Raw genomic sequence first — 25,320 nt, 5'->3', positions numbered from 1 at the left:
CTGGGCCCTACTCCAGACCTGACAAATCAGATCCTGAATTGTAACACGATCCCCCAGGAAATTCCTAAGCACATTAAAGTTTGAGAAACACTGACCCAGGGTGACTGATTAAAATGTGAGTTTAGGGCTCTATGCCTTCGAAATTCTGATTCACTTGAGGAGGGTGAGATCCAGAAATCTAACAGGCACCACCTACTTTTTGCTTCTGCCTACTTTTTTGAGCAACTGTGGTCTGGAGGCAGTGCTGCTTGGTGGAAATAGTACAGACACTATATTTAGACAGTCTTGAGATCAAATCTCATTTCTAATAGCTACAAACTAAGTAATCCCGAATAACTACTTCATCCTGTTAAGCTTTGGCTTCCTCAGCTATAAAATGGAGATATTAAACGTCTATACCTTCAGCTGGATGGTTTAAAGCACCTAGCACCAAAGTCGTGGCACACTGTATGTATAAATGTTAAATATTATAGCCATTAGATCAAACTATCTAATGGTTGCAACACTGAATGGTGGACTGGGCCAGAGTACTGATTAATTTCAACTGCAGGGACAGGGAAGGCCAAAGGGGGCTAACCAAGGTGTGATGGCTGTGGTTTCTCTGTTACTTAATCTTGGCCCTAAAGACAGAGAAAGGATTAGACTGCAGCAGTGATCAAACTTTATCATCTACTAAGAATCACTAGGGAAGGGAGTTAAAAATGCTGATTCCTGGGTGCTGCTTCTCAGAGATTCAGTTTCATCGGGTCTGGGATGTGGGCTAGGGATCTGCATTTTTATCCCCATGAGTCCTCCAATCTCACCCTGAGAAACAGTGGCTTAGAGAATATGTGTACTTATTGGATAAAGGAAGAGCCTGACGCATGTGGTGCCCCGGCTGGTACTGGGAAATATACATGAGGATGGATGACTCCACCTGGTGTCCACCCAGCTGGGAGCTGGGGCCTCCAAGGAGAGCGTTAAGTCTGTGCTGCTGGGCTAGAATATCGACGCGAACGGCGGTCCGGAAGAGCAATGGAAAAGAGGCATACCTGGGCTTCCGCGGCTTCAATGCTGTGGGAGAGATTTCCATTTTGTACAGGTTCCGAAGCGTCACTGGATGGTGTCATCTCCACTTCTGTGCTGGTGCTGTTTGGGAGCTCGATTTTTTCTGTGACATAATCAGGTACATACAAAGAAAGCAAATGGAGTCAAGTAGGAGTAAGAGCCATATAGAGAAGAACACCCTATCTTGGGCCAAGGGAGAAGGTAGTGGTCTCTGAGGGGTGATAAGGCCCAGGGTTGAGGTAGTGTCAGATGGCAAAGGATTTCTACCCTTCTCCTCCATGCCTTTTAGTGTACTCAGCCCTCTTCCTCTCTTCACTAGCTCTCTGGCATCCCCTCTGGCCTGATGTCTGAGCTTGAGTACCCTATCAACTCCCGGGGTATGCATTCTCTAGGCAAACTGACCAACTCGCCATTCAAGAACATGAGCATGGACTTTTTTTTTTTTTTTTTTTTTTTTTTTGCGGTACGCGGGCCTCTCACTGCTGTGGCCTCTCCCGCCGCGGAGCACAGGCTCCAGACGCGCAGGCTCAGCGGCCATGGCTCACGGGCCCAGCCGCTCCGCGGCATGTGGGATCCTCCCGGACCGGGGCACGAACCCGCGTCCCCTGCACCGGCAGGCGGACTCTCAACCACTGCGCCACCAGGGAAGCCCTCGTTTTGCTCTTTTTAAAGTTCCCCTGGGGGTAGGTGATATATTGTGTCTATTTATGCCCTATACCCATGAGGGGGAAGTGGGACTCTTCCTGACACCCAGGAAAGGGCTGAGTTGCGGGGTTCTGTGTCTGCACTGAGTTGGGGTGTCCACACTGGGTCCTGTCTCTCTGCCCCCCTCCATGTACTTCAGGAAAGGCACGGGATGGAAGTCTCCCGGACTCACCCACATGGTTAGCAGCCCCATTCTGCCTCTCGTTCTCATCCACCTGACATTTTTTCTTGGCGATCTTGTGGAGAATTGAAGCCTTTTCTCTGAACCTCCCTGAAGCAAGAGAAAGTAATGGAAAGGAGACAGGTGAGAAGGAAGATAAAGAGAGAGGTTCGTGGCAAATGGCGAAGCGCTGGTGAAGCAGGAACGTGGCTTCCTCAGCTATGGAGCCGGTCAGCGGCACCCACTCCTTTCTGCCCAGCCCAAAGGCCCTATGACCTGCAAGAAGGGTACTTTCTTACCTTGTGATTCTTCAGCCCAGTTCTCTGAGAACCTCAAGCTGCCGGATCACAGATGAAAGGTGACCTCTTCCCTCCCTCCCAATTGCTTACAAAAAACGAAAGCACCAATCATCACCAAAACTCCCTCTACAGCTGAGGTCTGAAAAATACCATTGTCAAAGTAATCATTTCAAACAGCTGTTACCACAAAAGTAATGCTTCTAGAGAAACAGAACTGCTCTGGAGGCATAGCTGTGTCTCTGGAATTATATGCTCATCCCAGAATTGGCCATGGAAAGCCAAGTCCAGGGGTCCTTTGATTTGACTTTGGTTTTCAAACATTTATCTTGATTAACACTGCAATTTCTACAGGAGTTGGGATGCATCACAGCTTTTCGAATTAGCTGAGTCAGCTGCAATTAAAGCATCAGGGAGGCAACTGATTCCAGTTGGGGATTTAGGGTAAAGGGTGAGCAACTAAGCACAGCAAGTAATGTCTGTTGGTGAAGAGACGCTTAAGGAAAGGTGCTGGAAAAAATACCATTTTCAAAGTAATCATTTTAAACAGCTGTACCACAAAAGTAATGCTTCATTTCTTCTCCATTACTGACATAATTAATGGGTAAATGCATGCAACAAGCACAGAAAAAAGCATGCAAAAGTGTAGAGATTACTTTATGTGAAACATAGCGCATTTTTCTTTCTCTTTTAATCCTTAATTTTTTCCCCCGGGAACGTTCAAGGTACAAAGGAGCCTCATTTGAAACTGACTGATTATTGCCTAGATTCAGATATGATGAGTCCCTGAAAATATCACAACTCCTACAATTTTCCCACTAGGCATTGGGGGTTGGCTGGGTTCTCTAGCAGCATATTAGCAGAGGAGCTCATCTACTTTTCTAGTTAGACCAAAACCAAGCCAAATCAAGCCCAAAAATGTTTCTCTTGGAGAGCCTGTCCTCCTAGGATGGGGCATGGCAGGTTGGCATCCGCACCCCACCCCTCCTTGTGAACGGAAATCCTGGGGAGTGGTCATAGAGGTGACTTGTGTGCCTGGCTGGGGATGACAGAAGCTGTAAACTAGAGTGGGACCAGTTGACTTCAATGGTGAAAATGACGGGGGACAGAGCCCCTTCTGCTTGCAAGCTTCATTAGTCTTAAATCTAGATGCCTGCTACCATAAAGGTAGCCTCCAGCAGGTAAGTACCTTAGTCTAGGTAATGAATGTGCCCTGCTGGGCACACCCTCCAAGGAAGCAGGAAGAGGAACATGACGCAGAGAAAAGTGGGTCAGTATGTGGCTTGGGCTTCATAAGGAATGAGGAGGAAGGACTAGTGATGGGCATGATGTCCATCCTTGAGGGAGGCTGAAGGTCAGCATCAGGTTCCCCACGCTGGAAGGTAATTTGAATTTCTATTTAATCTCCAAGGAAAACTCGGGGAAGAAAAGAGGAAAGGAAAGAAGTCTGGGGACTAGGAGAAGGAGGAGGTAAAAGGGAAGAAGGGAAAAAAAAAGAAAAGAAAAAGGAGAGAAAAAGAAGGAATTCAAGAAGGAGGAAACAGGCAGGGAGCTGGGGTTGTCTGGAGGTTGCCAGGGAGCATGGATGCAAGACACGTTCCTGGCTGCCGAATCTAGTCTTATTTGGGGAGTAGATAGCTGGATAATGAAGAGTGATTCTCAGCATTTGGCAGCCTGAAGCCTAAAGAGGGGTACTTCTTGTGGAAGACAACCCTAAGAAGTCCTCAAATCATCTGCTGGAAAGGCAAGAAGAGGAAAAGGGAGGTTCTAAAACTTTATAGAAGGTGATGATTCTAGTAATAATGCTACTCTGTGGATTGGGGGTCTGTCTTTGAACTTAGAACATTCTGCAGCTCTATGATCAACAATTGCTATTTAAAAATTATATGTAAAATAATAATAAAGCAAGAGAGCATTCAGAAGAGGAAACAAACAAGCCTGGGGAAATAAAACGTGAAGTAATCCAATCCAAGTCATGCCCGAAAGTCATGAAACATGGCAGAGAAAAATATTTGATAGAAACCAGTTAATCACATGTTGTGTGTGATTCCAAGGATCTTTTCAGAGCTCAGATGAACGCCAGAGAGAAATGATAACAAAAGGGGCCCCAAAGCGTGGAAGGGTTTGGCCACTCCCTCTGCCAGGAAACACCTTTCATAACGGTGTTGGCCACTGTCACTCGTGGGCTGGTTTCCCCAAATTCTCTAAAGGAGGAGTGCGAGGACAGGGTAGGGAAATGATTCTAGAATTGGGATTTCATAGGTTCTCAAACATTTTCACAGACCAGCAAGGGTTTTCTAGACTGTGTGTCACTCATTTTCCCACTGCAGGAGCACCTCAGATTTTCTGTGCTATGGAAAAATGGGAGGGATAGACCTTACTTGTTTTCTCTAGGGGTTCAGCCCTTGGGCAGCAAGGCAAAGCTGCAGAGGCTGCCTGGGGAGCAGCTCTTGTCCACCCACCCCTTCAACTTCTTTAATACAACTTCTGCCCCAATTTGCAGCACCTGGCAGCCCTTCTGCCTTGTGAGTGCTGACAATGGCGGCTCCAAGGCCTAAAAGGATTTTCAGAGATTAGTTTCTAGAAAAGCAGCACACAGAAAAGGTGAAGGCCCACCTTTCGAATTTAGCACACAGGCGAGTTCCTTGAGGTGGTGGGGCAGAGCCTCGCCAGCAAGGCATCCTCATCCCAGTTCAGTGGACACCCCTGGAATCACCACAGGGCACCTTTTGAGAAAAGCTGGGAGGATCATGCTGACAGGACAAGAGTGAGCACAGAACATGATTCTCAAAGGGACCCTCTGGGTTTGGGGGTAGGAAGACCTGGCACCTTGAGAACCTGTTCAGCCTAAAGCCACAAGCTGGGAGAACACCTCGCAGGATGCGTGTGTGTTGAGGACAGCAGCACAGTATTGCGGTTAAAAGGATGTGATTTCGAGGCAGCTAGGCCTGGGCTTAAGCCCCGCCTCTCTCACTGGCTCTGCTGGCTGAGAACTGGTAAATCCATGAATATTTCTGAGCTTCAGTTTTCCCACCTGTTGAACAGGGATGTTAACGACTGACTCCTGAGCTAAATGCAGGCTTAAGTGAGAAAATACGTGTAAAGGACAGATCACAGCACCTGGCATTAGCAAAACTCTGTAAATAAGAGGAAAAAGAAACCAACAGACAGCCCAGGGGCAAGGGTGACACGGCCCTGAATTTCTTTTTCTTTTTGCGGTACGCGGGCCTCTCACTGTTGTGGCCTCTCCCGTTGTGGAGCACAGGCTCCAGACGCGCAGGCTCAGCGGCCATGGCTCACGGGCCCAGCCACTCCGCGGCATGTGGGATCTTCCCGGGCCGGGGCACGAACCCATGTCCCCTGCATCGGCAGGCGGACTCTCAACCACTGTGCCACCAGGGAAGCCCCTGAATTTCTTTAGAGCAGCTGTCCCGAACCTTCCCGGCACCAGGGACCGGTTTCATGGAAGACAATTTTTCCATGGAGAGGGGCGGGCGGCGGTGGATGGCTCAGGCGGTAATGAGAGCGACGGGTAGCGGCAGATGCAGCTCTGCTCACTCACCCGCTGCCCACCTCCTGCTGTGCGGCCCGGGGTGGGGGACCCCTGCTTTAGAGCAATCGTTGGCATCGTCTCTTCTCTCAAGCCACACAGGCGGGACTGGAGAATTAGCTGCATCTGACCCGACAGTGGAAGCATCGGAGGCCTTGTCGGATTGGTGTTTAGTTTTCAGTGAGTCCTCCAAAGTCAGTTCCAAAACCAATTAGGAGAAGGATCGCTTTATACTTTCCCGAAATTAAGAAGGTCAAGGTGAGGGAGCTGGCCCTCTGTGTTTTAGATACCTTCGTGATCTTAAAATGAAAAGAGAGTCATCAGCTTTCTCCCATTCCCTGTGAGGACAGGGTACAGGCAAGAGCTATTGGTGTTGCACAGTGGATTCGGGGTGGCTCAGAAGAGCTTCCTGATGCACAAGGGCTTTACCTCCTCTGTGTCTCAGGCTCAGAATTTTTAAATGGGGATGATAAATAGAACACCCAGCTCATACAGTTGCTGGAAGACTTAATGGTTTGATACACAGCAGGTGTTTAGATGGCCCTGACATACAGTAAATTACTCAGAAAGGGTTGTTATTATTATGGAAGTGAATGCAGGACCTTCACCCCATAAATTACTGAAAATAAAAAGCTTGATATTTAAAAATAGAATGGAAGCTTAGCAGCCTCCGGTGCAAGAGACCTTGGCAGTAAAGGCACTGCTTCCATAGACTATTTTAGGCATGGATTCTACGTTGGCATAAGGGTTGACATGGACAGATCTAAGAAAAAACTGTAGCTCTGTGCCTGGGGATAAAGAAGACAATTTTGAGCACTTTTCAAGGTGAGAGAAGGAGTGATTTTTAACATTTTTTAAGGCCACTTTAAAAAATATACTCTGCTGCAGTGTGAACCCTTAAAGTGCTGTATTTTTGTACAGCGACAGATTATTTGTATACTTAAAATCGCAGAAATAGCAAGTTCTGCTCAAATCATGAGGCACCTAGCACGTCAAAACCTAGTACACAATTTTAATATAGTTTAGCTTGCTCTGAAATTTGCAGAAGAATACCAGCTGAGTGTCCTCAGGGGACTGTGTGTTGAGGGGGTGCAGCAGGGAAGTGTGGGAGAAGATCAAAGCAGAAAGGCCTATTATGAATAGGAACAAATTTTGGAAGAACAAAATTTGAGGAGTCAAAATCCTCAACCAATCTCTCTGCCATAAAACAGAAGCTCTAAGCCGCTTCACAAAATAACCTTCGGAGGTTCTGTTTACTCAAAGAAAAAGCATTTTGCTTCTGTTTCTGCTGTTAATGAATGAAAACAACCCCTGGAAATTCCTTCACATCTTTCCCACCAAGTAATCAGCAGCGCTGGACAGGAACCCTTTGGGTTGGAGCTAAGATTCCCTCCCGGCTGCCATGAACATTCTGAGCACCAGAAACACAGAAGAGATAGGACCAAAGAGATTTACAGATGTAAAGGGAGTGGCCACACACACCTCGGTGAACAGACCTTGGTTTGGGAGAAGAAAAGGGAAAATGAAACAGGGGGGAATACTTAGACAGTGTTTTAGAAACTATTTTTGTGTTTTCAGTTCTGCCTTTCCCGTCTCCGTCTTTGAAGTTTATGGCTTGGCTGGTAGCTTCGAAAGTAAAAGGGCGCTGAACTTTCTTCCTGTTTATCCCCTGTCTTTTTGTCTGGAAGCAGAGACTCAGGTCAGGCAGCTAGGCCATCGTCTCTCTGAGAAGGCATGCAATGGAACTGACGTGGCAGAGAGCAAACGCCGACCTTGGGGTCATCGTGGGTTCCTCCCCTTCTCTCACATCCCACATGTTATCCACCAGCAAATCTGGGGTCTCTACTTTCAGAATATTTCAGAATCTCACCACTTTTCCCTCCCCACCCCCCTGGGCCGAGCAACAATGCTGCTGGCCTCCTGGCCAGTCTCCCTTCCACCTTTACCTCTCTGTCCCCCAGGCTGGTCTCAGTGATCAGATCACGCCACTCACTCCTCTGTGCAAAATCCTGCAGTGGCTGCTGAGGTCAAAGTGAAAGTCAAAGTCTTCCCAGTGACCTGGAAAATTCTGTCCAGTGAAGCTCACCTCGATCCCCTCCCTCATCCCCTCCCCCTCTCCTAGCTTACTCTGCTCAAGCACGCTGGCCTCCTTGCTGTTCTGGAAAACACTGTCCACCCTCCCACCTCAGCGCCATGGCCTTTGCTGGTCCCTCTACCTGGAATGTTCTTCTCCCAGGGATCCACGGGCTTCACTCTCTCAACTCCTTCAAGTACTCGTTCAAATGTCACCTTCTCATCAAGGCTGCTCTGAGCAGCCTATTTAAATTTGCGGCTTTTCTTTCCAGCGTTTCTCATCCCCAGCTTATTTTCTCTAAAGCATTTTTCACCATCTAATTTACTGTATTCTTATTGCTATTGATTATCTGCTGCTTCCCATTAGCAGCCAAGCTCCACGAGGGTAGGGATTTTCATCGGTTTTGTTTTGTTCGCTGCCGTATCCCCAGCGCCCAGTGGGGCTCAATCAATCCTTGTGTTTGAGGTTTCCTGGCAAGGTGATGAGGTTCACGTGCTTCTCGTTGGCTAATGACCCAAAGTAAATCCTTTCAAGTCCACCCAAGCCCAAGGCCCCAGTAGGGCTGAGGGTCCCTACGTAGAGCCCCAGGAACTGTCCGAAGGTAAAGAGGAGAAATGGGCTGGACCAGGTGTTTATGCACCAGAGATGGAAGACAGAGGGGGACACCAGTCATCCCATTCCTGCACCTCCCCTGCCAGGCTGCCCAGGTGAGCACTGGAAGGAAGAGGAGGCCCGGCGAGCACAGCAGAGAGCAGGGCGGGGAAAGCTGGGCTTTGGCTTCTCCTTCTGTATGAAGATACTCCTCATTTGTCAAGGCCTAACTGAAGGCCAGACCCGAAGCTTTTTCTCTGCTGATACACACACCCATCTTCCCAAGTGGAAATCCGCCCGCCGCTCTCACGGCACTTTGTACCCCTGTCACAGCCCTTATTTCAGTTTGCTGCCCACCTGTCTGCTTTCCCCACCAGAGGGCAGCCTTCTCAGGGGCAGAGACCTCTCCGCCATCTGTGTATCTTTGTGTCCCTCAACAAGCGTCTTAGAATCGTGCTTGGCACGTCACATGCAGTCACTGAGTTACAGTGAGGCTCTCGGTATATTAGCTCCCCTGGGAAGTCAGCTTTTCTTCCAAGTCAGTACAAGTCACAATCTTCTATTCTGCAAATATTAACTAAGACTGTGCTATGAATCAGGCAACATTTGGTAATAAGATCCAGCTGGTGGGTGCCCTTGTAGCATTCACAGCCTGGAGCCAGAGAGACAAGAAACAAGGACTTGAGATTCACGCTCTGATGGTGTGGGCCTTCTCGGGAGGGCATGGAAACTCAGAGAATAGTGGAAGTTCTAAGATACAAGACACTACCTAGCAGCTTGAAGGAATAAACTCCTCTTGGATCTGACCTGACTTTTATTCTTAAAAGCAAAATATTAAAAATAATATTCTCGTCCTGCACAAAAACACCAAGATCATAGAGTTTACTTACTTATTCTTAAATCTACTTTTGAGGTACAACCTCTAAATTATTTCCTCTAATTTTTGTGAAACACCATGTAAAACCACTTATTGTAAAATTACATTGACAATAATGGAAATTAAGCTAGTATTGTCATAAAGTAGTTTGTAAAGTGTCTTTGTAAATATTTTGTGAATGGACCACATAATAAAGATGATGAACGTAATTTAATTGTAGTTATATTTATAGATATAATCACAGGACTAGTTTTTGTAATTAATAAGAATATTTACATAATCGTATCTCAAGTGGTGGCCAAACCCATCATATAATGAAATGAAGCACGCTGATTTCCTTATTAAGGTTTTTAAAAATAATTTGCTGTAACAATGACCTTTGGAGTCTCAAGTAAAGCACAGTTCTGTCTACATATGAATTGGTTCTACAACATCTCTCCTAACGGGGTCACCTTATCATTGGAAATATGAGAGTGTCTTCCTAAGTATTTTGGAAGATTTCCAATGTGTTTCAAAAGTTGGGATCTTAAAGGTTGACATTTTGTCCTTTATCCCCATTTCCTGCCGTTTCAGGGACTCTGCCTAATCAGTCATCTTATCCTCAATCCTTCCCTTTCCCCTCAGTATATAAACATGCTTAAGTCTTTCAATGTGGCAACTGTTCCCTTCACTTCAGGTTTCCTGCGGGCACTGCTCTCTCTTCTCTTCATGGACAAGCCTCTGGAAAGATCAGTCTGTGCTGGTGCCTCTGTGTCCTTAGGGTTCCTTCGGTCATTTCTTAACTCTGCATCTGCCATTTGTCAGCATTGCTCCACTGAACCCACTGTGGCCACTTTTCACCTCCACTTGCCTGGATCTCAGTGGCATCTGATATTCCTCACTCCCCTCCTCAAAATCCTCTTTGATTTTCAAGGAGTACCGAGAGTGCTCCTTAAGTGTCACCACTCCTCAGGGGCCCCTCGTTGCTCCCTCTTCCTCACACCTCACATTCTCCCAAGGGACCCAGTGGACCACCGCCTGGATAGTGACGATTCCCATATTCAGATCTCTGGCCCAGATCCTCTCATCCAATGGACCATTCCCAATGGACCTTCACTGGGAAGTCCCTCTGATGGTTAAACTCAACATGCCCCAAACTTCCATACATCGTTTTCCTTCCTAGGAATCTGCTCTTCTGCTTGTATTTTCTGTTGGTGATTTCCTCACTCCCAGTGTTTTCTAGCCACCTTAGAGGTCTCCCTCTCCCCCATATCCAATTAGTTGCCAAGTCCTTTCGAGTCTACCTTTGAACACTTTAGATCCAACCTTTCCAGCCTGGATGCTGGCTACAGCTTCTGAATCGGTCTCCCAGCTTTTAATCACATTGCCGACCTGCCTCCTTCTAATTTACCCTTCATATGGCTTGGAATGCTCCCCGGTTATTTTTTCTTGTCTTACTCCTTCTTAAGACTCTGCTTTAGGCATCTCATCTTTCAGGAAGCTTCTCCCCGAGTCCCTTTCCTGGGCTGGCAAGGCACCTTGGTACTTTATAACACCGCTCTGATACTGATGCTGTCATGGCAGTTATCACAGAGCCTCAGAGGTGTTTTACTGACCCTCTCTCCAACTGGCCTGTGGGCCCCTCAAGGCAGGGATGTTGCTTTTCATCTGTCCCCCCAGTACTTACTTCGTAGGCTGGTCCCCAGTAAGTGTTTATGAATATAACATTAACACAAACAACAAAGGGAACCGTGTGTGTGTGTGTGTGTGTGTGTGTGTGTGTGTGTGTGTGAGAGAGAGAGAGAGAGAGAGAGAGAGAGAGAGAGAGAGAGAGAGAGATGCTTGGAGTTCTTGCTGTATGCAAATCTATTTGAAGTTTACATTCTTTTCCAGGGGAGAGAAAGAAGGAAGATCCAGAAACACATCGCAGGAAACTCACCAGACTCTCTTCCCAGTTAATGTTGTGATTAAATCTCCAAAGTCTAATAGTGTTTACAATGAATGTTTGTCTATTTTGAGACTCTCTTTAAAAAAAAAAAGATAACCTAATCAAGTTCAGGCAAAATTGGAATTTGACAAACCAAAAAACTCGCACAGGTATCAGATAGCAAACTACGATGTTTCAGGCAAGGAGCCAATTTACTGACCTTAGTCGAGGCTGACACGGCTTGGGAGTTACTGTTCTTCATCATTTTGGGTCGCCTGTTTTATTTAAGGAACTTAATTTTCTGAACCTTTCTATCTCATATACACAGATACAAATGGCTCACACACAAACATCCTCAAAGGGGTTTGTCTGATCTCAGCTTTGGAGCTCTGAGCCAGGGAGGGGCTGCCGGATAGAGGGCTTGAACCTCTTTCCCCTGCTCCCATCCCTCGCACCCTGTGGATACCTAAGAGGCAAACCAATAAAGAATCACTTTACCCAGGCATGCTTCAGATCCAAGATTTGCCAGCATCCAGCCCCAATGCCACCTAAGGGGTGGAAAAGAGCTCCTCGGAATCAGGTTGTCAAAGCCTGTATCTTGGGTATGTCTCTCTGCAAATGGGCTGTGACCTTGGTGTATTCATTTGGGCAGAGTTTTGATTTGTTCACAGCACTTGGCAAATAGTAGGTGCTCAATAAATATGTGTTGAACGGTTACTCTGACTTGTATATAAAAAACGGAGTGTAACAAAACAGTTCTTTCTTATGATGAGCCTATATATTACCCAGTTATTTATCTTGGCATAAAGGGAAAGATTTTTTTCTGTAGCAGCCACTGTTTCATGTACACCCATCCTCTCCTGTCACTTGGATTTCATGTGTCTGCAAATTGTCTGTTAACTTGAATTCTTATGTTCTATTTTTTCTGAATCCTCAACTTTACATGGTAAACTGGTGCCTGTAAATCTCATTTGAAATGTGGGTTTGCAACAGAAGTGCCGGCACCTGCCGTGGGTTCTTAACTAAATGGGACTGAAGGCTTAGTGGCCCATGACTAAAATGAGATACTTCAGTTCATTTCAGATCTAATCAAAAGAGAAACTTACCATGCTTAATTGAACATGCCAACCTCCTGGTATAACAGATTCCCACTTTTTTTTTTCAAAGAGAAAGTTTCGTGGGGGCGGGGAATTATATTATTAATTTATAATAACAGTATTCAAGTTTGACTGATGAAGGAGAACTTAACATTTTCAGTTCTGAAGATGTCAGAAATAGACAAAAAAAAAAGCATCCATGGTTTGCCTTCTGCTGCCACTTAACACCTTCTACATATGCAATGTGGCAAAGTCTGCCTTTACTTGCCAAGTCCAATCTTTCTGCTTTTACTGCTGACAGTTTAGATCATGAAAATAAGATGCAATGAAGTTTGAGGAGCTGGATGTATTCTAATGAGAAGACTTCCTTGGTCCTGGTTTTCAGGAAGACCGTGGATTTACGCACAGCTGGTTTGGTCTTTCTGACAGATCTGATACAGGTTACTAGCTGATTAGTTTGGTTATGCACACACACTAGGCTGCTGTCTTCCTAAGATCCAGCCCCAGGGAGAGACTTGTAAGAATACATCTCTAAAAAAGTAATGTGGTTAATAACTGATGAGTTCAATCTGTTTTTTCGGAGAAGGCTCAGCCTTAACAGACAGCATCTGTTCAGGTGCCCAGAAAAATTGTGTGGTTATGGAAAGTTGGACCAAATGAGTTAAACCATAAACCTGGAATGAATGAAACATAACATGGTGCTGGAAATGGTGTCTGTGCACAACAGAGGGTACCCTCGTTGGTAACCAGAAGGGAGAAAGTTAACCTGCAGTGTACTTCTTGGACTTTCTATAGGGATATCAATGGCCTTGAGGCAAGAAAGCACACGCTGCAGTGGAAATTGGATATTCTGTGTGGGAGGAATTGCCTTGTCATTGCATTTAGAAAGGACAAGGACTTCCATCAGAACTGCACCCTGGCTTTCAATCAACTTTGGTAAAAAGTCAGGTTTAGCAATGAGAACATGAGAAGGTAGTTACATTATGAAGGCTTATCCGCTTTGGAATGAAGTCAGTTTGAATCTCTGTTCAAAGAACTTATTTAAATTTGTTGTTTAAGGCTTGCTCCTTCACTGTTACTAGGAGTGTAAATTGGTGCAATGCCTTTGAAGGGCAATTTGGCACTATCATTCGAAGTCTGAAGTGGGTATGTCTTCTGATCTGTCATTTCTATTTCCAGACATTTATTTTATATCTTTATTTATATCTTCTATTCAGTAGAGTTTATTATATGGGCAAAGAAGATGCTCATGTAGCATTGTAATAACTAAATGAACAAAAATGGAAATATCCTAAATCTTCATCAACAGGGGACTGATCAAACCCACTAGGGAAGAGCCAGGCAGTGCAATACTATGCAACTGCTAAAAAGGAATGAGGAAAGTAAAAAAGTGCTAATACGGAGATATCTTCAAGACATATTAATAAACAAAAGCCAGGTATAGAACAGTACATAGAAGAAAAGAGAATATGTTAAAAAACTGATAAAAGTGGTTAACTGTAAGGAATGAATGGAATCTGAGGTAAAAGGGGGACTCACTTTTATTATCTTTCCTTATGTAATGTTTGCTTTTTACCTCTGTGCACATGTAATGTTTTTATAATAAAAAAGAATAGTTAAAATTAATTTGCAATTTAAAATTTCTACTGTGGTAGAAGTTTAGATTTGTAACTAAGAATATAGGATTTTTTGGGGGAGTGGGTGGTTGTCCTTTTAAGGGTCTATTCCACAGGAACTATCTAACGGACTATTTGCTGTATTTAACCACATTAATAAAGAGTTTGGCTGTGAAATGGATCAACTAATACACAAGCCTTTTATTCCAGATGCTATGACCCAGGAACATACCTACCACAATCTTGGGTGGCAGCTTAATCAAAATGCAAGATCAAGTTAATCTTAAGGGTAGACTGCAAACCCAAAATGTCTGCCGTCACACTTAACAAAGGCACCAGGACAGAATCTTGGACATGGGACTGGAAGGGGCATCAAGGTGTCCACTATCTGAACATCCTTCTGATGGAGGCTTCTTTGGCTTCTCCAGAGATGGGAGACTCACTCCTGTCTGAGACAGGCCATCCCATCTTTGGCCATGTCTGTAAGAAAGGTCCTCCCTGTGCTGGACTGAACTCTCTCCCCCTGAATTAAGGAAGCTGATCTCCTTCCTCAACCTTCCCCACTCCAAGCTGGACTCAGGGGGATTCCTCAGAGCTCCTCTCTCCTGGAAAGATAGACCCCACTTTACCACTGCAAACTTCCCACGCAACCAATTGCAAGAAAGAGGCTCTAGGAAGAAGTTTGAAAACATTGTTAGGTTGTTCCCATCCCATGCTACATCCTTGTTCACTTCAGCACCATCCATCACCATCGAGATGCTTATCACCAAGTGGCTCTGAAAATCCCTGGACTCACTCAACCTCCCAGCCCTGCCATCGGTAAACCTCTTATGTCTTAACCTCTTCTATGAACGTTGTCTTTTTGTTCCAGCTGAAACATAGCTGTTTCCTGATGGCCCTTTTCCTCCTGTGGCCTTTGAAAGTGACACTTCTTGTCTCTCCAAGTGCCCACATTCCATTCCTCCTACCTTACCACTTATAGATCATTTCTCTGTCCTTCTTTGAAGCCCAGGCCAATAAACTCTACCACCTATACCCCAAATGACTTCCAAGTCATCCTTCCCTCTTTCCTGAATATATGAGAACCCAGTTCACTCTTTTTCTCTCCACCATTACTCGTGTTACCATCCACAGTAACTCTTACGTGGTGAGCCCTGCAACACTTGGTTCCCCACCGCCCTCACCTACTCGCTTCCAGCTGCCCTTTCCTCCAGCTCACCTCATCCATCCACTCCTGCAGTTAGACCTTAGACTTTGTCACTAGCAATAACTCCACCACATCCAAACTCCTGATTGGAAACATCTCACGTTCTGTCTATAACTCTTTTATCTTTCTATTACAAAAATTCTTTGATCTCATTGGTCAATTCATTGATGCCATCACCTTTTTATGCCCCTCCTTTAGAACAAGTTCTTCCCTTGGCTTCTGAGATGCCATTCTCTCCTGGTCCTCTGCCCACCACAGTCTCCTTTGCTGGGCTGTCTCCCTTCTTCCCAGACCCTACACTTTAGAGTCCCCAGGGCTCAGTCCTTGGCCTCCTCTTTCCTATTGATTGGCTAGGTATTCTTATCCAGTTCTGTAGCTTTAAATGATACCTATATTTTACGACTTTCAAATCTACATCTATAGCCCTGACTTCTCTCCCAAGCTCCAGACCACAATTCCACTTTCTCCACATCTCCATCTGGATGTTCCATAGGCATCTTAAACTTAGCATGAGCTCTCAACCTTCCTCACAGAGCTTGCTCTGGTCTCAGTCCTCCCCAACAACATACAGTTACATGAAAGTGATATTTCTCTGTTGTGGAGAGACTGCAAGTTGCCTATCAATATCTATTCCTTTTTCATTTCCTAATGACATAATATCTGAATTATTGGGGCTAGCAAATCACCCAGCTTAACATACTACATTTCCAAGCTTCCTTGAACTATGTGTAGGCATGTAACTGAGTTTTGGACAGATCTTACTGGGAGGGTCTAAAAGGAAGCCTCCTTACAAGGAAGACAAAACAGCTGGGGAAAATAATTTTGGCCCTTCCTCCTTCCTGGAATACAGATGCGATGGCTGGAGCTCTAGTGGCAGCCATATTGGACCATGAGGTGCCCTTGAGGTTGAAAGTCATATATTAGGATGATGAAGAAGAAGGATGGAAGGAGTTGGGGTCTAGGATTACTGTGAAGCTTCCATATAAGCCATGTACAGCCTGCCTCTGGACCTCTTTTACTTGAGAGAGAAATATACTTCCATCTGATTTAAACCACTGTTAATCTGGATTTTCTGCTATATAGAGCTGAAACTATCCTGCTTGATATATCAGGGTATACAACACAGTCTCATCCATTCAAAGCCAGGATTAAAATATAATGTGAAGGCCACAGATAGCATCAAGGACCTGTTTTAGGACTATATTTTCAGAGGATACCTCTTGGGCAGTGGAAACTACTGTTGAATAGTACTCCAAAATTCAATTTCTCTTTGAGAAAGAACTGGAATATTTCACTGCAGTTAAGAACATCAAATGACTGGCTATGTAACCTTAGGTTGCTTCTGTTTCTTTGAAATAATGCGGGTTTTCAAAACTCAGCCACATGACTAATTGAGGAAACCATGATTCACATAAGACATTATTAGTTTCTCAGCTTGGTAAAGAGGTCGCCAATAGGTTGCCATGAAACTAGCCTTAATTTCATTAAAGAAAAGATTATTTTTGCCTTTGATATTACAACAAACTTTTCTATCTTCTTTTTTCCTTATACAAATGAACAAAGATTGACTTTTTAAATAGTGGAGAAATTATTTTTCTAGAAATGGCTTCTGTTAAATGGCAACGAGTTTAGGACAATACATTGCATCTTTGCAAAGTATCCTTAGTCAGGATCTCTGTTTACCTACCTACCTACATGTCTCTGTGAATGTTTATCTCCAAAGAGCAGAAATGATTAGTTGTGTATATTGCCACTGGTGGAAAGGCATCTCTCCTTTGAATGTCTCTGTTCCATCACATGAGTTTGTTTTCTTTTGAACTAACTTTCTACATTTTCATTTAAAGTAACTTTAGTAAGGAAGCCAAGTTCAATTTATTGAGGATGTTCTGGAGTGATAATGGTATGAAATTTGGGTGGCTGCAGATGAGAAATAAACTATGGGTTATTTATTTATTTTTTAACTGAAGTATAGTTGATTTACAATGTTGTGTTAGTTTCAGGTGTACAGCCAAGTGTACACCTCAGTTATACATGTACATGTGAATATGTACGTGTATATATATTCTTTTTCAGATTCTTTTCCATTATAGGTTATTACAAGATATTGAATACAGTTCCCTGTGCTATATAGTAGGTCCTTGTTGTTTATCTATTTTATATATAGTAGTGTTAAACTCTGGGTTATTGACATTAAGTAAAAATTGGAGACTGCTCTTCCAAGAATATTCAGTATCACCCCATGAGGAGATAAAGGGATGGATGCCTATGTAGGGGGATCTGAGGTCACCAAAAGACTAGCCCTGGAGTCCTTTGTTTGTATCCTTGGAAACATCTTGAGGGAAACAGAGTCTTTGGGAGGAGTGAAGCTCACGAATCTATCAAGTCTAGGAACATGACTCATACAGAGGCAGGTGCTCAGCTATTATCAAGTGAACACACTAGAATCAGGTGGCTGGTGGGAGAGTCATCACCTTGGCAGGCAGGAATGAGGCAGTGGAGACATGGCCCCTTCTGAGAAGCCTGGCCTCATTTCCATTGGGCTCCCCTGGCACCTCGGCTCTGCCCATCACGCTACTCATCTCTCTGCCTACGTCTCCCACTAGAGCGTGAATTCTTCAGGAGAAGCACTGTCTTTCATCTCCACAGGCCCTGCACCCAGTCTAGTGCCTGGTCCATACTGAGTGTTGCTGAAAGAATATGTTAGGGAATGAATGACTGAGTGGATAAAATTCTGATTGGCTCGGGGTGGGAGAGGGAGTTGGGTGTGGCCCAGGGAGCTGTTCCCATTTATGTTCTGGGCACCTGAAGACAAGGGAGGGAGGGAAAGGGCTCCGAGGGGAGGGGCAAATTTTTAAAAAAATGTTATGCTTTTGTCCAGTGTCTGAGAGTAAATAGATTGTTTTATTAAAGTAACATTTTAATGGTAAAGTGTTCCAGTAGGGGGGCCATGTTTCAGTCAATAGCTCACTGTCATTCTTAGTCTGTGGTTCAACCTTTCCCATGGTCTGGTCTCCATCAAGCCTTTCTTCCCACTCCTACACTGTAGCCAATCTGCACTGTCCAGTTCCTCATTCCACCTTGTGGAGCAACCACAGTGGAGCTGAGAGGACAGGGTGTGGCATGCCACAGTCCTGAGTTCCGGTCCTTCATCTCAACTTACTACCTACGAGTCCCAGAGCCAATTACTTTTCTTCTCTGTGTCCTCATTTCCTCATCTAATACAACACTTCTTTGGGCTTTGGTTTTCTCATCTTCAGTAAAATCTACCTATGTGATCACCACAAGGAGTAAATGACACAGAATATATAAAAAGCCCACAGCACTGCACCTGGCAGGTGGGAGGCACCCAGTAAGGGTTGGTGTGGCCCCTCTTTTCATCCTTCTCTCAGCCGGGTGGCTCGGAACTTACCACTCCTCCTTTCCCAATTTACTCCGTATTTACTGATCTTTTAGGGTGCAGGTCAAAGATCACCTCCACGAAATCCCTCCCCACCCCGCCCCCCGCTGAAAGCAACCTTTCCTTCTCCCATAGTCTGTCATCTTTTTCTGAGCACCTGTGGTACTTACCACTCTCTTCCTGGTGGCTCAGTGATTGCTGTGCTTTACTTCTCCCCCGTCTACAAGTTCCATGGGGCAAACTGCCCACCTTTTAATCTTGTGTTTCAACAAAGCACCCAGCAGAATAACTTGCATACAGTAGGTGCTTAAAATAATAAACTGAATCTGTGCTGGACAATTCTCTATATTGAGGAAATCATCACACCATTTCTCTTAGGACAGGGGGTGGCATATATAATTCATCTTTCCATTTAATCCACTTTAGGGAATAAAGATAAAACAGGTCTCGTTGCAAGTACCTGATGTCACGCAACATCCAGAGCTCTCTCTGGAAACAGCTACAAATAATGACCAGTCACGTGGGCAATTACAATAAAGCCCTGTCAAGGGCTAGTCACATTTCTAAAATTGTGAAAAGAAATGCTCAAACGGAGGGGGACATTTCCTGAAGGCTATACTAGTCCCCTATTGCCCATAACATCTTCACCTTTATTATATCTCCTTAAACTGTACAACATGGAAGTGATATATATCACAGTCGTTGCTATTATTTTCAATGAGAGGGGGGAGGCCCTTTAGAATCTGAAGAAGTCATGCATGGTGGTTGCCAGGTCTGAGGTTACTGAGCGTCTTTTAAGTTGAATCCCAGAATTAGGTTTAAGCCAGGCCTGGCTTGTCACAGAGGCAGCTGCCAAAGGGTATAATGTGAGGGGGCTGTAGGGAGACCTCCTGTTCCAAAGTATCCTTTCCATGAGTGCCTGAGAGGGATTGCTATGTGTTTAGAAAACTTCTGAATCTTTCAGAGGTTCCTATTCTAGGTGAAGGATAATGTCTTAACCAGCATTTCTAAAAGAGTTCCGCAAGAGGCTCTGTGGAAGAATGGGTCCTCTGACCAAAAAAGTCTGGGAAATACTGCAAACTCCATCCCTCTATACGATTTACTATTATATGCTGCAGTGCATGGGTACATATTGAAGGCTCTGACAAGTCACGTGGTAAAGAAATCTATTTAACTTCACTCAGAAGCTCTCCTGCTTATTTAACTATGAAATCAAGCTTGCTTTCTTTTTTTCCCCCAATTGTTGCAAAATTCCTAATGACATGATCTGGAAGTAGTATTTCATAGAACATGCTTTTCAAGTGCTCCCTTAGCTATTATTAGCTATCACCGTAACAGGGATGAATTTTCAGCTAAGCATGGGGCACAAAGGGATACGCATGAAGGAATGGGGCAGTCACGAGAAGGATAAGGAACGTTAAAGGTGACCATGAGGGCCCCCAAAGACAATTTCACGATCTTGCGAAGATTTCACAATCTTGCTAAGCTGGTCAGCCTTCTCATTCCAGATATTATTTTGGCTTTGTCTCCCTGCCTAGAAAGCCCAGCTGTTCGATAGCAAGTGGTAGCATCAGCTCGGAAGTAGCATTTTTGCATCTTCGCATAATCTTGGTTTGTCTGGCGTGGGAAGATTAAGGGAACACTCGGATGGCCACATTTGCTCAAATAGATGTGGAAAGAGGAAGGAAGGGAACAGTAAGGGAGAAAAGGGGCAACTGAGGCAACAGAGAGCCAGAAGCTGCTCCGGCCACAGGAAGCTAAGGGCAGCAGGCAGAGGACAGGATGGAGGAAGGAGAGAAAAGTGAGGGGTCGTCACTGCTCAGGTAGAAGGTAACAAACCCACCAGCTGCCCAAGCCATGAGGCCGAGGCTGAGGGCTGTGAGACTCCCGAACCGAATTATAAAATCAGTGAGGCCCAAACCTTTGGCCTCCCAAGCCAATCACCAAGAAAAATCAAAGTGGTTTGAAGACACGAACTAAAAATAACAGCCGGGACAGGAGCCTTCCTTTAAGGTACAGATTGCTCTTTCTATCCCCGCGGTGGTGGAATACTGATTCTCATAGGTAGCTTTCTGCCTTTGGGGCTCTCACTGCCCAAGGGTCTGCATTTCCCCAGGTTGTTGGGAGGGCCCTGGGCTACAACAGAGCCCAGTCTGAGATCCTTACTGTGGCCTGCTGCTTTAGAAAACATCACAGTGGTTAACTGAAAGCACAGAGGTAGCAGCAGAGAAGGGCCCGGGTACAGTGCAGAAGCCAGAGTGGGGAGGGGCTGGAAAGGGCTTGCTCTTACCGAGGGCTGTTGGATGTCCTGCTTCCTGCAAAGCAACTAGGAGATCTTTGGCAAGCTAAGGCAACTCAGAAATACTAGAAGCTGAAAATAAGATATACAACACTTTGGGGAGTTTCTCTCATGTTGAAGGATAAAATTAACTGATTCCCCTTCTAGGGTACCTTTTGATTTCTTGTCAATATCAGTGTAAAACTCACGGGAAAACTCCAAATGTTTTCATAACTTACAAATATTATTTATTAGTCAAAAGGCAGAGGTATGTGTGAGAGATAGGGCAAGAGAACAACTCCCTTTACAAGAAAGCAAAAATTCTCAAATTGCTGTTCCGTGGTGCACGTATTTCAGAAAAGTCATTCTGACTGGGGCAAGGCCGTGCTCTGGGACAGAGCCTGGAATTCATCAGTAGATACACTGAAAAAGAAGTTTCTGCCAGACTTCACTTATTCAGGGGCAATGGTTAAAATGATACGTCCAATCTCACGGAGTGTGAATCCCAATATATACAATCCCACTGGCTGGAATGGTGGCCCTGGCCTCTCTTGGGTGAGTTAACAGGGACTGTGACAGCTAAGGACACGGCCCTCTGCATCAGAAACAGGTCTCCGACTGGTTTGGGGCCTAGTGGTTCCTTTAGATCGCTCATTCCTTTGCATAAATCAGAATATTACCAGAACCTCCCCTCCTCTGAAACTGGGGCATATTAAAAGAAGAGTATTGGTTCGATGTGTTTCTACATGTTGTGAGCACGTGGAGGAAATAATGATGACCCAGTGGGTGTGGGCCTGTGCTTATGTTGCTGACACCATTTCTCTGACTGTGTTACACAACTGAGATGGTTTGGATCGTCTGAATGGAATAACATGATTGCTCATGGTATTGCACGTCTCCAATTCCAAACCAACACGATGGCAAAAACTAGACGAAAATGTGGAAAGAATAATAAAACACACAATGTCACTGAAGTCATGCAAAGAGGGGGAAAAGAAATTTAAAAAAAAATGGGCAAGCCACAGACACCATAAACGAAATAAAAAGCCAGTGCATACAATTCTAAAATCATTCTTACCTTCTTCAGTCATTGTGTCATAATATTTTAGTTTTCCATATGATCCAAGTTCTACAACATCACAGTAAAAGACACAAAGATAAGGAACGAGCTGTAATGCAAGAACTTTGTTTTTACACATTCTCAATTAATCAGATTCAGAGTTACACTGTCAAATTCTGCAACTGTAACTATATAGAGATGTGCAAACATGGGCCATGTGGCGGATGGCTTTCACGACCCACTTTCAGAAATCACTTAAAATATATTATTCCACCGGGGGTAGGACTTGCCCTGCATTCCAGAATAGGACACAGTTATTTTAACATCTGATGAAACAAATACTTGGCAAAGATATCTTCACACCAGGTCCAGCCTAGGCCTATAATTTTTAGAGGTGACATTCCAAGAGAAAGGGCTGGACAAGGGCAATGCCCAGACCCACTGAGGCTTGTAGACACCAGGATTCCTTGCCGTGGAACAGCAGTCCCAGGAGTTCATTTCACAGCTTTTCTCCAATAGAACTACTTCCTAGAGATTAGTAAGGAAGGCTACCTGGGAAAATCCCCAATAAAAAACCAGGTTCTAAACTTCCCTTTCATTTCTAATCTTGTACTTTAGACAGAAAGCACTGAATACCATGGGTGCAGCATGCTTTGGTGTGTGTTGCGGGGGGAAGGGGCGGGGGATGGGAAAGGCGTTGAAAGCTTTGGGAGGAAGGGGGAGGCGTATTCCCAGGGAAGGGCACGTGGCCCAGACAGGTGACAGAGCAGCCACAACTCCCAGCTCAGGGCATTGTCTGCTGCTGTACAGACTGCAGGGGCCAGGAGGCAATCTCCTGGGTGCAGCTCACCAAAGGACTCGGCTGTAATGGAAACCACGGGCGGAAAGCAAGCTCTTCTCACTCAGCTGGTGGAAGTGGCAGCTTGGGTGGAGGGACGGAGGGGGTGGGGACGCACCATTTCTGTTTTCTTACTTCAGTTCTAAAATAGAAACTTTCATTCTTGTTCATCTGAAAATTCCAGGTTTTCTGAAGCATCATTGTGAGCAGGTTCGAAATATTTTCCCTGGTCATAACAACACTCTCCCAATAAAAATTCAAGAAATTAATGACACTCAAGAGATATTCCTGTGAATCTGTAGAATGCTTCCATGGCTCATTAACTTGGTCGACTGCTAAAAATTCACATGTGAATGAACTAAGAACTGATGGGTTTTGTGTACAAAAGGCTTTAGCTTAAAACACAATAATAAATATTCTTCTGCTTATATTATACACATTCTATATATATTCTTTCCCCATGTGCCTAAAATTTTACCTAAAGCTATTTTAACACACCGACACAAAATTACGCCTTGGGGAGAAAAATCACCTCATCTTTATGTTTCTGCAAAATCCTGCCTTTTCTGGATTTTGTTAGATACACGACAAAGGATGCAAGTGCTTCAATAAGAAATTGAATTTTGTGTAAAAACAAGGAAGTTTTAAAAAAAAAATGACTTCTGGGGATTGCCTTCTGTAGAAAATTTTTTTTTTCTGGTATTTTAAGAAGAGTAGTCTATTATGTATATGACATTGCACAAGTTTGGGATTTTAAAATGATCCAAATACCTTCATAAATATTAAAACACATGTTCATGGTGGCTTTACACATAATCTATGCATTTGTACTTGTGTGTGTGTGTGTATAATCTTGCAGTAAATTGATGAATTATATCAGCCAACTAATTTTTTTGTAACCTCTACTCTTTCCCTGAGGTAAAGCAGTAGAATAAGCAGTTGGCATTCTCTTTACCTGCCGAGGAAACAGAACGTGGGCAGCTCTGTGTTTGCAAAGTTGCGTGTAAACCATATTCTACACAATGAAGATACATTATTGTATTTTTGTCTTTTGAGATGCAACCTCTCTGTATGCACACACTGGTCTTCATGTCTCAATCCGAAACTTTCAAACATCTGCCTGTGGCAGACGTGATTATTTTTTACCTCCTCTCTCCTGGAGCCAGGTATAAATAAATACAATCATATTCTTTAATTAATTTATTTTTACATAGTCAAAATTGGATCTGTGGGTGACTGACAAAGGTCACACATTCTTGCTGCTGTGGCAATACCTAGATTGTTTCTTAGCTGCTTCCTTGAATGAGGACTGGGGCAGGGGGACAAGAATTGGACAAAACATATAAAAAAGGAGGCTAAAGGTGGTGGAAGAGAAAGAATAAGAGCAGTGAAGGGCTGAATAACAACAGGTGATGTAGCAACTTAAAGCACAGTGAGCTAGGAGGGCAAGGGAACAATATTTGCCCAAGTGAAGGGAACCATGTTTGTTGCTTACTAAAGAAAGGGCACGCAAGAGTGTGAAGGAAACCAGCCTACTGGAATGAAGTTTTTAACACTGACAGCAACGGCATGGTGAGACGGTGAACTCAGCACCTCAACGCTTTCAAATGGTCAGGGCAGCATCCTGGGGCTGGTGGGACAGCATCTCCGAGAGCTGGTGCCTCCCTTCCTTGGACCAGGGGCTCAGGGGGTGTAGGAAGAGGAGTGTGACATGCGACTAGGACAAACATGAGCAAGAGCGCATCACGCACCTGGCTGGTGTCCCACATACCATGGACACCTCATGGAAAGTGGTCTGAGAGGCATGAACGAAAACTCACCGGGAAGGGGCAATGGCCTCCAGTCAGCACACTCCCCATGGACAGGAGCCAGGGCACCTTTAGCACCGTTGGATTAAGATTCAAACTGCGCCCAATCCAAGCTGAGTTTCTTTGGGATGGGAGGGAGAAGTGGGGGGATTCAAGAGGCTGCTGTTTAGTACCATTGAGCAACTTCCATTACGTCAACTGAGCAAGAGGCAGCCAGGACTGGAAGAGGGATGAATCAGCAGTGAATATCATGCTGGGTACCACCTGGTGCCTCTTCTAGGTAACATTTCTCTAAGAAGACATACAGCCTAAGAAAAATTCCAGAACCCAGTGGTTGGTGTTTGAGATGAGCCTATGAGCCGATTGGGAATGCTGTCTAACATGGTGCCCACACTCGCTCATGCTAGTTGGACAGCTGGGTCCACAGGCACCCAAGCTCCCAGACCTCTAGGAGGGCTTGAACCTTTTGTCATTCCTCTGTCCACTTCCTTTCAGGTCTTGTCAGCAACGTCATCACCTGGCTTTAAGGTACCTCTGAATTCTTGTCCATATTTCTTGGTTGACAAGTCAAGGGAAGGATCTTATCTTTAGTCTCAAAGAATCTGAATAAGGACTAGTGTTTTGGGCTCCCAATTTCTTCCTTTCTTAAAAAGGGCATGGACACAGATTTCTCCTTCCAACGTTGACCTTCTCAGCTCTACTTTTGAAGCCTCTGGCATTCTTAACCCTTTTCTCAGCAAATCTCCCCAGACAGGAGCAGCAGAAAAGTGACTTCTCACCTTTCAGGCCTCAAAATTCTGACGTATACAACAG

General features: G+C 44.7%; 1 protein-coding gene across 2 annotated transcripts in view; it reads right to left on the bottom strand.

Moving 5' to 3' along the window:
• The window catches only part of SLC24A2 (solute carrier family 24 member 2), a 237,159-nt gene that overhangs the window by 46,656 nt on the left and 165,183 nt on the right, over positions 1 to 25,320 (bottom strand). Inside the window, exons 4-6 of one of the 2 annotated variants that reach the window (XM_019934886.3) lie at positions 21,880 to 21,930; positions 1,925 to 2,023; positions 1,032 to 1,150 (exon numbers count right to left, since the gene is read on the bottom strand). In XM_019934886.3, coding sequence (XP_019790445.1) covers positions 1,032 to 1,150; positions 1,925 to 2,023; positions 21,880 to 21,930 — 269 coding nt within the window. The remainder of the gene's footprint in view (positions 1 to 1,031; positions 1,151 to 1,924; positions 2,024 to 21,879; positions 21,931 to 25,320) is intronic. The other variant, XM_019934887.3, reaches the window with a different exon arrangement.

The sequence above is a fragment of the Tursiops truncatus genome, chromosome 6 (assembly GCF_011762595.2).
Source record: "Tursiops truncatus isolate mTurTru1 chromosome 6, mTurTru1.mat.Y, whole genome shotgun sequence".
Taxonomy (NCBI): Eukaryota; Metazoa; Chordata; class Mammalia; order Artiodactyla; family Delphinidae; genus Tursiops; species Tursiops truncatus.
The sequence above is the reverse complement of the archived record's forward strand: the minus strand, read 5'-3'. Positions and strand labels throughout refer to the sequence as shown.